Source organism: Vombatus ursinus, unplaced genomic scaffold, assembly GCF_900497805.2.
Source record: "Vombatus ursinus unplaced genomic scaffold, bare-nosed wombat genome assembly UNPS02010788.1, whole genome shotgun sequence".
NCBI lineage: Eukaryota > Metazoa > Chordata > Mammalia > Diprotodontia > Vombatidae > Vombatus > Vombatus ursinus.
Genome location: NW_020950566.1, coordinates 4736005 through 4751303, shown reverse-complemented (window position 1 = coordinate 4751303; position 15299 = coordinate 4736005). Strand labels below are relative to the sequence as shown.

General features: G+C 35.3%; 1 protein-coding gene across 3 annotated transcripts in view; it reads right to left on the bottom strand.

Annotated features, from left to right (window-relative positions):
- Positions 1–15299, bottom strand: part of PTPRZ1 (protein tyrosine phosphatase, receptor type Z1) — a 239002-nt gene that overhangs the window by 30489 nt on the left and 193214 nt on the right. For 2 of the 3 annotated variants that reach the window (XM_027855181.1, XM_027855182.1), the window contains exons 14-17: positions 12833–12924; positions 6199–6284; positions 3055–3075; positions 2782–2878 (exon numbers count right to left, since the gene is read on the bottom strand). In XM_027855181.1, coding sequence (XP_027710982.1) covers positions 2782–2878; positions 3055–3075; positions 6199–6284; positions 12833–12924 — 296 coding nt within the window. The remainder of the gene's footprint in view (positions 1–2781; positions 2879–3054; positions 3076–6198; positions 6285–12832; positions 12925–15299) is intronic. The other variant, XM_027855183.1, reaches the window with a different exon arrangement.

The window sequence follows — 15299 nt, the reverse complement described above, 5'->3', positions numbered from 1 at the left end:
ATAAAAGGAAGAGAGGAGAGGTGAGAGACACAGGTTATCTGAAAGATCCCTTCAGGTGATGTACTGCTGAAAGAAAATATATATTTACTGAGGGTGAAAGGAGGTACACGGAAAGATTATGGAGTAGGAATCTTGGTTAATTCAACTATAATCATTCCAAAGGACACAAGATTATTCAATTTTCTAGACATCTGGACTTTGACATGAACCTTGGATGAGCAAAGAAATGACTGATTTTGGAGAAAGTATCAGGTTCCTTTGTGACAATTTCATTGAGCAAGTCAAGACTGCTCACTTTAGGGGGGGTTGGGACAGTGAATACAGACAAGGCTGTAACTTTGTTAGCAGCGGTAAATGTATTGTGATGTATGAAAAGAACAGGCTGTTTCAGGACAGGGAGATGTGAGTGTGAAGAGAAGCCTATGGTTAACTTAATAGTAGACATGTTTTACTTAACGAAAGATCAGGGTCTATAGTGGGTAGAGAGGATAGGCATAGGAACTGTGATTTCACTGGTGTAGGGAAACTCTATCAGCCAGTGCAGGTTGGTGCCTTTTTTGCAATTTATAGTCTTAGAAAGGCACCTACAGAAAATCTGGGACTCAAAATTAAGAAAAAAACTGAAGTTAAAATTGTCTTTACATGTAACTGGGAAAAATATTATTAAAAAAAAGAAAATTACCTAGAATACTGAGATGTCAGGTGACTTATCTGGAGTCCCAGGCCAGTATGTGTCAGTGGCAGAAGTTAGTTCTTGCTAGCTTCCCGGCTATTATATCCTACACCACATTGTGATTCCATAGTTGGAATATGGACCAGCCATGTCTTATGGATGTGGACCAAGAAATCTTGAGTGTAACATGTAATCATAACTTGCGTTTCAGGTGTAGAGAGAATAGAATACAAGAGAGCCATCTGTAAAAACGGGGTTCAATTGTAATCTCTGTAGTAAGGAAAGGATCTATCTACACAAACAGTCTTGGAGAGTATGACAAGAAAGGAAATCAAGTATTGGTGCCAGCTTCAAGGCTCTAGAACGAAGAAGAAATTGGAACTGAGATGATAACACTTGCCCCAATGTAGATTAAGGAAACCATTGTGGGGTTGATGAGAAAGGAATGGTGATAATCTTTAGAAAGAGATGAAAGAAGAAAAAATAGAAGGATTTCAGGTGGTGGGAGGAGAAAAGGAGGGAACCCTGAAAAGAGAAGGATGAATCAGAGGTAGAACAGGGTCATGACCACTGACACTATGCAAAGCAAAGAGCCACAGGCATACTCCAGAGGAAATCATCTCTTCTGAAACCAGAGAGGGAAAGCAATGAGAGGGAAGCAATAAAGGGCAAAAAAAGGCCAAGAGAATGAGGACAAAAAGACTATTATGAAATGAGAATTGGCTCTATAGAAAGGGAGAGAGATAACATAGGACTCGAGAAACACAGGAAGGGGAAATAATGAAAATGAAAATTTACTATTAGTCAACTGAGGTTTAAATAGTTGGGTGTTTGTGGAAGCTTTGGCTTCATTGTATGACAGGGAAGGATTGTAAATACTTTTTAAAAATAAAGAAAAACTGTGAGAATTCAATAGGAATATGTGCAAAATCACTAAAATAGACAGAACCACCATATACATATAAGATAAATTGGGCATATCATATTTGTTCTTTGGGAATGTTCATTATATTAGCTATAATTCTAGCAAAAAGAAATAAAAGAGTGGTACTACTGACAGTTTATTTTTTATGGGATGAAGTCACTCTTTTTTAATTTTTCTTAAAGAAGCTGATAAAGACTGAACTCAGATAACTATAATAATTATATTCAGAATTATTTTATGTTCTGTATTATATTCAAAATCTGTGATATTCTTTACAATTTTTTTCAGTTCCAGATTCTCTTCCTCCCCCCCCAGTCTTCCACCCATTTAGAAGGCAAGCAATACAAAACCCATTACAAATATGAAGTCATACAAAACAGATTTCTGCATTCACCATGTTCTGTTAAAAGGGGGAGAAAAAGAAAAAGAAAAATGTTTCAATCTGCACTCAGAGTATGTCAGTTCTTTATCTGGAGGTAGAGAGCATTTTTCATCATGAGTCCTTTAGAACTGTGGTGGTTCATTGTGTTGATAAGAGTTTCCAAGTCTTTCACAATTAATGATCTTTACCATTTTCCTGTTACTGTTCTCCTGGTTTCATTACTTTGCTTTGCATCAGTTCATATAGAATCTTGTGATACTCTGGTTAAATTAGAGACCTTGGGTTTTAGACAAAAGATCTGCTGTGTTAAGTAGCATGAATCAATTTAGACATGCCTTTTAATGACCTGCTTCACTAATATATGAAATTATGTGTACCACAGGTCAAGTTACACCTCAAATAAATGAAAGATTTCTGAGCACAGGAACTCTTTCTAATTGCCCCAATCAACAGTTCATCCGTAACTCAATACATCCATTCTAAGAACAAGCCATCTATAACTCTGCAGGTAAGCATGAGGGAATTGCCTGAGGCACATGTAAGTTAAGTGACTACAGTTAGTAAGGGTGAGAGGCAGGATCTGCACCCTCCTAATTCTAAACCTAGCTCTCTATCCACTACACCACACTGCCCCTTCCTGAAATGCAGCAAGAGTAAAAGTTGCATTATATATTACATGTATTATATATACTAATATATTATACATATCACATTATATATTATAGTTAACTGTCAGGTGTTAAATCAGCATTTAAAGTTTTAGAGAATCCATACAAATTGGTCAGGTACACATATACTCACAAGCAACAATGTTTATGTATCGATTCTTATTCTTATTGTCTGGGTGGTTAGAGCTGTCTGATGTGATACCTAGGTCAACAGTACAGCTCTGCACTTCCTGAAAAGAAAATGTACAGACGCAGTTTCAATACATGTTCAGTAAAACAGGGTTCCTTAAAATGTAATATGGAAGCCAAAATCTTCTAACAATTTTTTCTATATCTTACAACTACTTCTTTGCTTTAAAAAAACAGAACAAAAAAAAACAAAACATGCAGTGAAACAATGCCTTACCTGGTAAAACTCTTTCAGTGTCTAATGAGGGAATGAATGCAAAAAGAGTAAAGAAATCAAATTCCACAGCACACGACAAATGAGGAAAAAAAAGTGTTCATATTAGGTTTACAATGGAAAAACAACTATGATCATGCAATAAATACATTTGTCTAATAGTAACAAAGTTGAATGCTTCAAACAACTGCATGCAAATAAAAATACTACGCAATTTAGATTTTAAAGTAACATTTTTAAAAGGAAGAGGTAGGACAAATGATGAATTTTGAAAATGCAGGTGAGAAAAATTACATATTCCATGACCCTTCCTTTAGTAATATTATTTTTGTAAGTAATTTATAACTAATTTAACTACAGAGTATCATTTCAAACTTTTATCTAACCATATTTAATTTCTTTACATTGTATTTAAATGGGGAAACATTTCTATAATGTGTTTTTCATTAGGAAATGATTTAGTTCCTTCAAAATACTGAAAACCTGTTAAAAACCCTCAGTATATCATAGATCCTGCATCATTTTGATGCAATTCCCCCTCCAAGTCTATTGCTGGTTACTACTTATTGAATTGGAGAAAGCCTATTTAACCTTCAAGCCTATTTGTCTTTGAGTATCTAAAGGGCTGTTATGTGGAAGAGGTATTAATTAGACTTGCTGCTTCTGGACCCAAGGTGTAGAATGAGGAGCTACAGATAGAAACTGAAATGAAGTCTTGACGTAGGGAAAAAACTGAAACAATAAAGCTATGAAGAAGTGGAAAGGTCTCTTTCTTTTGGGAGGCAGTGAGTTCCCCATCAGCGGAAATCTTCAAGCTAAGACTGGAGGAACACTCGTCACATATGATATCAAGGAGATCCTTGTTTAGCCATGGATTGAACTAAATGACCTGTGAGGTCCCTCCCACCTCTGAAATGCTGTGATTTGTGGGGTGATAGCAAACATTTACATAGCACTTAGAATGTGCCAGGCACTGTGCTAAGCATAGGGTACAGCTATATTGTCTATGTCTCCATACACACATATCTACGAATACATGAATGTGCACATGTGTATATAGGTATACAGACACATGTATATGTATACAGACATGTATATATTCTTTCCTAGTCTTTTTCATACAAATCAGAACATGTATTTTTTCAAAGATGATCTAAGTATAAATTCTGGTCATCACTTTGCATTATAGTGTTCATTTATAACTGAAATTATTGTATTTCTTAAAAAAAAGCAGTAAGGCCCAAATGTAGGATTTGCTTCATTTTTAAAGGACTTTATCCATCAGAAAATAAACAGACTTGCCCAGGTGTGGATAAAAATCCTTATTTGGGGCTTAAAAACAATGAAGTTAGACAAAACAATTAAATAACCATAGTTATGAATAAGTATTATTGAATTAATAAACGTTTTTTTAATTAGTGCTAAAAACAATGAAATACATTTTAAAAAACTGAGCTGAAAGTGAAGTTACTTTATTAATTCAATTCTTTTTAAATGAATAGATTAAAAATGCCTCTGTTGCTGCAGAAGCCTTGAATCACATTTACCTACCCCTGGGGCAAATCTTGTCTGATAATTTTCATTTGTAAACCGGGTACTTTCTACATGTGGATCATAACACATGAATGATTAGACATATTATTAATATAAATTTGGGGGTCTTCTTCCCATCACTTAGTACAATCTTGGGCTTTTCTGTTTTTCCACTAAACTTGCCTATTAGCAGGACAACATTGAGAATACTGCAATGTTGATTTAATTTAAGAAAAGGGTTTATATAGGCCTAGCTTACAAAGTAGTCTACCATGGGAGTATTTGGTTGATAATTTGAAATTTTAAATATTATGAGTGCAATGACATAAACTATTCTCTTTTATCTAAGGGCTTTCCCACACTCCAATCTTCTCAGATACTCTCAGCTGTAAAATTACAATTTGAAATTTGTGGTCAGGGTTAAGTGGACTCCTTGTTTTTCATTCAATGAATGAGGAAAAGCACACACAACTATTTGCATTTGAAGTGATTCTTTAAGATTTCTAGTCCATGATGCTTCTCCCTAAATAGCCACACTCTTCAATCAAAATCCAAGTTAAAATTCACACTCAATGTGGATGGCTGGAGGAATTCTGTTGGTGATCATTACCTGGGCACTGGTCTTGAGATGGTGTGGATATTGCTCAGGAATAGTAGAGATCAGAGTTTAGACCAAAAATTTAGTATTAAATTGACCACTTGTAGTGGTTCAATGAATAAGAGACCTTTGTAGTATTCTACTGATAATCAAGCTGGAATAAGTGCTAAATTTCGAGTCAGAAGAGATCTGGCCTCAGATTTACTAGCAAATATGACCATGGGTTTTCTTCTCTGTAAAATGGTACTAATAATACTCATATTGTTGTGAGGATCCAATGAGAGAAGGAATGTATGTTCACTTCGAAAACCTTGAAGTGCTACATAAATGCCAGCTATCATTATTTTTACATAATTACATGAACAAAATAAACTTAGGATAATCTCTACTGGTTATAATGTTCAATTTTGAAATATGTTTTTTTCCTTGGAGATGATCCATGATTTTATCTCATAAGAGAGGACTGATCCAGAGTCAAAATGGTGAAATTAGTGTAAGGAAATGTAAATGGGGTAAAACCCTGATATTTACTGACTTTTAATAATTTCATTATCTTGCAAAATTAAAAAGAAAAAAATTTAACAAGAACTTACTGACAGAATTCATAAAAACCAGAGAACACCACAGATCCTGATTTTATGGAAGAGGACAATCTATTTGTTAAAATTTCTAGTAATTACATAACAACAATTCCCCCCCTCTAGGGTTTGCTTTTGAAATTAGCTTTCATTGGCTCAAACAAACAAACAAAACCCACCAAAAACCAAACCAAACCAAATTACAAAAAATCAGAATTGGGGAAAAATCAGAAACCAAAATCCTCCCAACTTTTTGGACACTCTATGTTAACGTAAGTAGCACATACCTTGGATGTCTTAATAAATTTTAAATGTATTAGCTTCCCTAGAATCAAAATGCTTCTGAGGTCTCTATAGCAAGAAGCAGTTAAATGCGGATTCTTTTATAGTTCTTATTCCTTGTATGACATTTTAAGAAGACATGCACAGAAAACATACCTCAAATTCTTCAGTAAACCCATTACTTGCATGTAAGTCTGCAACATGCTTTGGAAAGTGTTTTATAGGAATTGCTCCAACATCATCTATAAGGATGAAGGATACAAAAATGAATAACTGAGGAAGGACAACAAACAGTAAATATTTAGATGCATACCTATATAATTATAGTATAAAGTATCTTCATTCATTGTCAGTAACATTATTCTTTCCCCTAAAGTAATTTCTTGATTTTCATTTTACGGTGATTGTCATTTTAAGATAATTCTAATGTCTAATGAAACACTAGGCCAAAAGCAAGACTGTTTTCTACCATATTTGCTACAAATATGATTCCAGAATTTCAGAAATCTGATGGGCATAGTAATTTCTCTCCCAGTAACATGTTCTAAAGAGAGAAACAGTCCACACTTATAGTCCAAGTTATAAATATCAACAAAAGTTACATTTTAATCTTTACTGCAGAAGGATATTTTCACAGCAGTTTTCCTATCATTCTAGTGGGAAATCTTTGCATAATTCCAAAAAGATTTTATTTGGAAATAAAATTTTAACCTGTGTTTTTAATCACACAACAGAATGGCCACGATTTAAAGAACAATACTACTTTCACAGAATTGCAGAATTTAATGTCTGGTAGCCAAATATTCTGATTGCTGTTTATATTTGAGAACATTTCTTTCCTTCTCTACATAAATACTGGAAAACATTTGTGTGCAGAATATTCATTAAGGAAAATGTCAAAAACCTTTGGGACTTTTAATCTGTAAAATTCCGAGAATTCCAAGTTGAAAATATGCCATGTAAACAAAGTCATTTGATCTGTTAATTAATTGTGAAGGGGCCAAATTATTTTAACTAGCTCTGTGTGTTTTTTCCCCCTTCTGGAGTACCTTTCTTAGATTAAACATATTACAATTTCACAGTATGCGATTTCACAAGTGATGTCTCCGACAAGGAAACATCAAACACATTTCACCAGAAACAGTTATTTACATCAACAGATGTTCAGCGTTTAGGCCATCTAATATTTTTAAGCTTCAGTTACCAAGAATTTGCTGATTTCTTTTAATCAGGATCCATCTGTTCTCCCTCTTAGATGAGTGGACATGAATACTAAAATTGAATTACCAAGTCAAGCTTAAGAAAAACTACACAAATGTGTAATTCCACTTTCACACCTTACAGAAAGATTCTGCCAAGAAATATGTTTTATAATTAAACAGGAAAACAGTAATAACCAGTCACACCTAAATCATAAGTCATTTTAGTAAAGATCCCTGAAGAAATAAAGGCTTTTAGAATCACATCTTCCATTCTCTTGTAAACAGACCATCTCACTCATATATTACATTCACTTTATTTTGTTGGTTGGCCTGATTTCTAGATGGATGGAAAGGATGAAGGACCTTTTCCTTTTTTTAACTTCATTTTTTAGGTAATAGCTCGATCACTGAAAGAACACTCATTTCCTTTTGAATGTCAGTGGACTCAGTGATAAGCTAAACGTGGATTCAAATAATTCTGAAGGTCCTTAAGTCATAGAGGTTTTAAAATTTAATTCAATTCAATGCAACAAATATTTCCTATTAGGTACAAAACAAATTTTGACACAAAACTGATGATTCTATTAAAAGATCTAACAAATTTACCACAAAAAAAGTTGTTTGGTTCAATGCAAAGAATACTGGATTTGGATCAGTGGACTGGAATGTTGGACTTGTCACTTATAGCCCATGTGATCAAAGGCAAATCAGTTAACCTCAGTGGGCTGTAAAATGAGGAGGTTGGGCTTAAACAACCTCTAAGTTTCCTTCAAACTCTAAATGTATGATCTTACATTATTATCCTATAACTCCCATCTTGAGGTAGGAAGTATGGTATGGTGGAAAGTCTCATGGATTTATTATCAGAGGATATAGTTTGAAAGCCTGCCTCTATTTCTTAGAACTTGGACATTCAATTTTACCTTCCTGGGCCTCAGTTTCCCTATCTGTAAAAGAAAGCAATTAGACTGGATGGCCTTTAACATCCTTTTCATGTCTAATGGTAATGTTCTCTTAAACAAAAGTTTCTTCACGTGGGTTCCCTGAACTTTTAATACTTTAGTAACTGTGTTTCAATACAATTTGTTCTCTTTGTAATCCTATTTATTTTATTTTGTGCATTTTAAAGCATTATTAGAGAAGGGGTCTGTAGGCTTCACCAGACTGCCAAAGGGGTCTAGTGAGACAACAAAAGATTTTAAGAACTTCCATGTTAAACTGTCTCCCTATAAACATATGCAACTACATACATATCTATGAAAGTATATATTATAACTAAACTTAAACATACTCATTGGAAAGAGCAATTATATTTATAAATATTTATTTATATATAAATTGATACAGTGATTATTCATGATAATCTTAAAACCATCAGGGTTCACAAGTAAATGAAAATGTGTTCTAATTTTCACAATTATATGTGTGAATTTGGCAAATCTTCACATTTCACAGAAGAAGGAAGGAGCAAGAACCAACATTTATTCAGTATCCACCACTTGCTAGAACTCTGCTAAGCACTTTATAAATATTATTTCATTTCATTCTTATAACAAACCCAGGAGGCAGGTGCCATTATTATTTCCATTTTAGATTTAAGCAAACTGAGGCAGATGGAGGTTAAGTGATTTGTCCAGGGTCACACAGCTAGTGGTGTCTCAAGCTAGATTTGATCTCAGATCTTCCTGACTCCAGGTCCAGATTTCCATCTACAGCACCGCCTAACTGCTGAGGAGTCCAGTCAACGCATTTATGTGGTCCAAGGGAACGAAATGATTGTACTTTATAACAGAATCCTGATTCGTAAATTTGCTAACTACTCTTTCATGCTGTAGACATTAGACAATATGGACATTATCGAGAGCCAATGTTGTATGGTAGAAAGATGTCTTGGTGTCAGAAGTCATGGGGGTTGAGCCCACATTCTGTTTCTAGTTCTATCATTTAATCTCTCTAAGATTTGCTTCCTCAAGCTTAAGATAGGGGTTATTTTGGCACTTTCTAAATAATAAATGGGAATAACAATGTGAATTATTATTATTATTACTCTGTGTTCAGTTTTGAGTCATAATATCTATCTATACAGGTTGGTGTAGGTTTATAATACATATATGTGCATATGTGTACACACACACACACATACACACACAAAACACTGTGGGGGCCAGGGACCCCAATTAGAGTCCTGTCTCTCTCACTAGCTAAGTTCAAAGACCTTGGGCAACCCAATTAACCTTTTCTGGCCTCAGCATCCTCCTATGTAAAATAAGGTACTTGGAATGATATTAAAGATCTTTCCTCTAGTTCTAATACCGTGATTGTATGATTAATATGCAATTTATCAGCATAGCAAAGAAAAGTTGCTTTCACAGTGCCATATTGTTTTGCCTCTAGTAGAAATAAACAATAGCTATGCTTTTCCCAGAAGCAGAGTAGAAGGACAGACAAGAATTTCAGGCCTAGAGTCAGGAAGACCCCACTTCAAATTTGACCTCAGACATTTACCAGCTGTGTGATCCTGGGCAAGTCAATTAACCTCTATTTGCCTCAGTTTCCTCATCTGTAAAATGCGGATAATGATAAACCTACCTCTCCCAGGGTTGTTGTGAGGATTAGATAAGATAATTAATAGTAAAGTGCTTAGTATAGTTCCTGGCATATTGTAGGTAACATATAAATGTTAGCTATTATTATTAAGAGGTGGTTTCAGAATCACAAACAGCTGAGTTTGAATTCTGTTATCCCTGGCAAATTATTTAACCTCTTGGTATTCCCCAGGCAGGTTTTTTTTTTTCTTTTGGGCGAGGCAGTCAGGGTTAAGTGACTTGCCTAGGGTCACACAGCTAGTAAGTGTCAAGTGTCTGGGGCCCTCCTGACTCCAGGGCCGGTGTTCTATCCACTGCACTACCTAGCTGCCCCCCACCCCCACCCCCAGGCAGCTCTTTGACACAATTAAGTTGTAGGGCAGGTGACAATCTGCATTAGTGGAGTTTGTAATGGAAGTCTAGTCCGAAAAAAAAAAAAACAAAACCTTAAAAATATTTTGCACATGCTATGTTGATATTTCAAATATCTGTGACTTCATCAGATTGGGCACTTTCTCTGCACATGAAGACTGTGATCTCTCTATCACTTAGTAAAATGTCTTTGTGAGCTGCTTTCACTAAAAGAAAGAATAATGTGGTGACCAATTTTCTGGTAAAGAGCAAGACTTTCTGTAATTAACCAGGGTGGCTCTTGGTAAGACACCCTCTTTTGTAGGGTCTGTAATTCAAAGCCTTCCCAGCTTGGTAGGCCTTGGTATATCTTGTGCTTCTCTTGCACTTATATTTCAAAAACCCAATAGAACCTACATGGTGCCATGATTAGGCATCAGAGTAAGGCTTTACTGGGGATTTCCTATAGCCATTCTGGTCACTGGGAAGATTTAGTTTTATGTTAGAATCTCAGTGACAATCTCAACTCTTTCTGTTTCTGTCAGAATAGGACTCATAATCTATTCATTGAACTTTTCAAATATTTCTCCTGAGCTAAAATGACTTTCTTATATGTTGATATGATTAACTGCTATATATCAATTTAATTTAGCACTCAGATAGCATTACCAACATTAGTACCATTATTAGAGAAATTTCCTGGTACAGGTCTACAGGAAATTGGATAATATCAGATCTCCAGTTTAATTACACAGAAGCTCCTATTAGAAATAAGAAAAAACCAAAACAGTAGAAAGTAGAACAATTTAAGTTTATACCAGACCATATGTCCAAAATAGTCTGAAGTTTTTTTTCCAATTTTCCATTGTCCCAAATGTAAGAAAATTTTATAGTGTTTTTAAGCTACTTAAATCAAATGTTTTGAGCTTAAAGACCATTACACTATCTACAGGAATGTTCCCTTTGATTAATTTCTCAGAGATGAGGATGGTGATTAATGTTGTTGTTCCTCCCCAACTCTCATTTTTTTGTCTTATCTCCTCGTATAGGTAGGATGTGCTGCAGAAAACGTACACGTGTGGGTGAACAACACCTGGAGAGTACTGAAACAGACACATAATGGAGCAAAGGAACCCAAAATCAATTATATTCTCATGAAAATTCGTGTGGCACTAGATGTCTCCGAATGCTTCCTCATTTTGAGCTCAATCAAGGGTAGTCAAGTTCAATCAAGTATGAATAATGTCAGGTACAACTCTATTCTGATACTATTTTTAATTTCCATATAAGCCCTAAGACATCTCTTCTAGGACAAGTAAAGAACACAATCTTTTCAAAGGCTGGGCCATCTACATCTCCCTATCCTTCCTCTTCAGAGGGGATTGCTAGTGACTTCAATGGAACTTCTCAGAGAATGTCCTGAGAACCTGGGTCATCTTTATTATATGACTTGAAAATTAGTCCGTATTCTTTAAGCCTATGTGAATTAAACAGGAGAAGGAGATGTGCTGTCAGGGTAGGGACACGGTCCAAAGATCTTTTAAAAATACCATGTATGGTCACAGGTAGACAAATGAGGCCTGGCTGAAGTTTAATTCTTAACATCTTTACACGTGACTGCTTTAGAAAAATGTGTGTTAGGTACTTCAATGAGCCAACAAAAAAGCAGGGCTAAAAAGTGCTAAGAGAGAAAGAGTTAACAAAGAACTGGGCAGTGTCATTTGTTACCCTTGCTGGGTAGCAAAAAAAAAAATAGAAAAATTAGAAAATTAGAAAAAGAATGGTGCTTTCTATCACTCCTATTCCTTAGGCACTGAGATTTTGCATAACAACATGGCAATGTTCTGGGACAAACTGATTTCCACACCAAACCAAGAAGTTTCAATAAAGTCAACACTTACAAAAATAATGTACTTTCCCCCCCCTCAGTTTTCAAAGACCATCCGTAAGCCTTTCCATATTCCCCTCCCCCTCACTCTTTTCCAAGGATTTTTTTTGGGGGGAAGAGGGGCTAGACAACGATTTTGATTACCCTTCTTGCTGGGCTGCTTACAGAAACCTTACTTATTATATAAGTGCCTATGAAATCGAAAACTAAGTTAAGGTATTTTAGCTACTGACTCTATAGGGCCTTATCTGGATTTTAAAAGTTTCTATAAAAGTTAAGTTCTAAATATTAACAAGCAATATACTCCCCATTTCTGAACTTGTCTTCAAACTGTTGAGATATTTTCATGATGGTCTATTCTTAAATGTACTTATTAAGAAGTCACTCCCAGAAAAAACACAGGTGACCAGAAAAGAAAATGACCTTTATTGTTCTGATAATCACCTCCTATCTATAACAACTACTGTTGGTTTAACATGACTAGTTCTTTTCATTGTTTAGTTTCCTATTAGATTGCTGTAGTAATTTTTAAAAATTAGGCAGGTAATATAAATATAGGTTGATGACAGTCACCATGCAATTGCTGGCTATATTTTATGGCTAAAAAAATAATATAAATCTGGAAGTGTTGACCCTTTTGGGGAGCACACATGTTCACAATGTAAGGAAAGATCACAGTAAGACACAACAACCACAAAGCATTTGATACTGTACTTTTCCTTCGGCATCTAATAATTATTCACACAAAAATTCAAAAGCATTACCTGAAATAGGAAAGATGGGTGTTGGGGGTGTCGAAATGACTCGAGGTGATGTACTATCTTCTAAGTAAAAATGTGCAGTCTGAAAACATTTTCTAGAGAGAGAAACAAGCAAATGACACTATGAAATGTTTTAAATAGAAGAGAGCTTCTGGATTCTTGGAAAGTGATGACATTTCAACTCAACTTAGCAGGCATATGTTAAGTATGTACTATGTGCCAGGCATTAATGAATGATATATATAGAACTTAAAAAACCCCAAAACACTTCTTAAATTGTATTAACAAACCTGCTATAGAGAAATAGAATGAACTGAATGATACTGTCACTGCGCCACCCCAGCCCCAGTTCATATTATTTTTACCTGTACCAGATGCAGAAGAAAGAGCAGATATCAGACATATTGAAAGAAGAAAAGGCACTTGGAGCTCTGTTTGGTACTAAATAGTACTTTGCAGAAAAATGAAACCTCTCCCAAACCCGGCAAATTAGTCTTCCACTGTACATTTATCATGTCTCCCCTCCACTGTATAGGAACAGAAGTGAAGCTGAAGAGATGGTTTGAAATACTTTCTTTAGCATATCCCGAGCCCTCTTCTATTTCAGATTTTTAATTGCTTATAAAATGAGGCATGCTGTCACTGAGTAGAATCGAGAGATCACAGTGGTGCCATTTTGCTAATAATAATAAAAAGAGGTAGCTTCATATTTGATCTAGGCTAACATGGCAGTACCAGATACAAGCCAAGGAAATCATCATGATGCAGGCGACTGGAAGCAGGGGAGTTTTTCTTTCCAACAGATGCTAGCCTTGTTGATGAGGGGGTTTAAGAATGAATACAAATGGAATCAGCTGCAACTCTGACCCAAGATGTAACTTGCATCTATTTTCATTCAGATAATAAGTGTAGCATCTGGTTAGAGCAAACTCGAAACTATTGAGAGGGGTAAATAACCAACTGCTGCTTTAAAGCAATGTAAAACATCCTTAATTAAAAAACTCAGATAATTAAACCTGCTAATGACACTCTTTGACGTGGCTCATTTAATTTATTTGCAATATTATTCACAAGTTGTTAATTTTAAATAGAAATACATGTGTAAGTGAAAAAATAATAATTTTGTATTTATGAAATTCCAGGATGGTTATTCTAATGTGGTTTTAGGCAAAATACGGTCCCATAGTAGCTATTTTTAGTAACTTTTGTTTTGCTTAAGCTGTTTTCTGAAGATGTAACTGGTGTGAGATGGCATATAATTTATTTATTCATCTACTTAATACATAGCAATGATATGCATACAATGAAAAACTAGAGCTACGTTCTTAGAGTGATGGAGAAGGATAAAAATGACCCCGAATACGATCAAGAGGAATAGAAAACAAGAACCCAGGAATAGTGATGCAGCTTCCAGGAGTGAAGTATGGCATTACTTTTTCTCTAAGCCAGCGGTTCTCAAACTTTCTGGATTCCAGACCCCTATACATTCTAAAAACTACTGGGCACTCTCCCAACTAGCTTTTGTTTCTGTGGGTTTTTATCTTTTGAGTTTTAATATATTAGAAATGAAAAAAAACTTTGTATTATTATCAAAATAGTTTTGACCTCAGGGATCTAGGATCTTGGGGATCTCTGGGGGGCCCCTAAACCATACTCTGCGAACTACTGCTCTAAGCTGAGCATCCCCAATTCCTATCACTGTTCCTCATGATGACTCATTCCTTGAAGCAGCTGGTGGCACAGTGGATAGAGTGCTGAGCCTGGAGTCAGAAAGACCCGAGTTAAAATCTGGCCTCTGATACTTGCTAGCTATGTGATACTGGACAAGTCACTTAATTTCTGTTTGCCTCAGTTTCCTCAATTGTAAAATGAGGGTAATAATATCACCAACCTTGAAGGGTTGTTGTGAGGATGAAATGAAATAATATTTGTAAAATGTACTTAGCACAGAGTACACAGTAGGCACTATATAAATGATTATTCTCTTCCATTTCCCTTCCATCAAGCACCATACTTTCTAGATGTCTCACCATTCTAGCTGTCCTCCTTTGGACTCACTCCAGGTTTTCAATGTTATTCCTGATCTGTATTAGCACAACTTAAATGTAATGTTCCAGACCTGTTCTGAACCACAGGCACACACCGAGTGTGGGCTGGGTCTTCCTGGATAGCCTAGAATAGAAGGTACTATTGCTTGCTACGATATAAACTCTACTTCCAGTAATGCAGCCTAAGAGGTTATTAGTTTCCATAGAGATGACTCACATTAAGCTTTAGCTAATTGAAATACCAAGGTCTTTATCACATGATTTTGAAGTCAGATCCCCCCATCCTATACCTAAATAATTGAGCTTCTGAACCAAAATACAGGGGGTCCTATTTATTCTTGTCAAATTTCATCTTGTTGATTTTCTCAGTGTTCCACTCTGTCAAGATGTATTTGAATCTTGATCTTATCAAACATATGAGC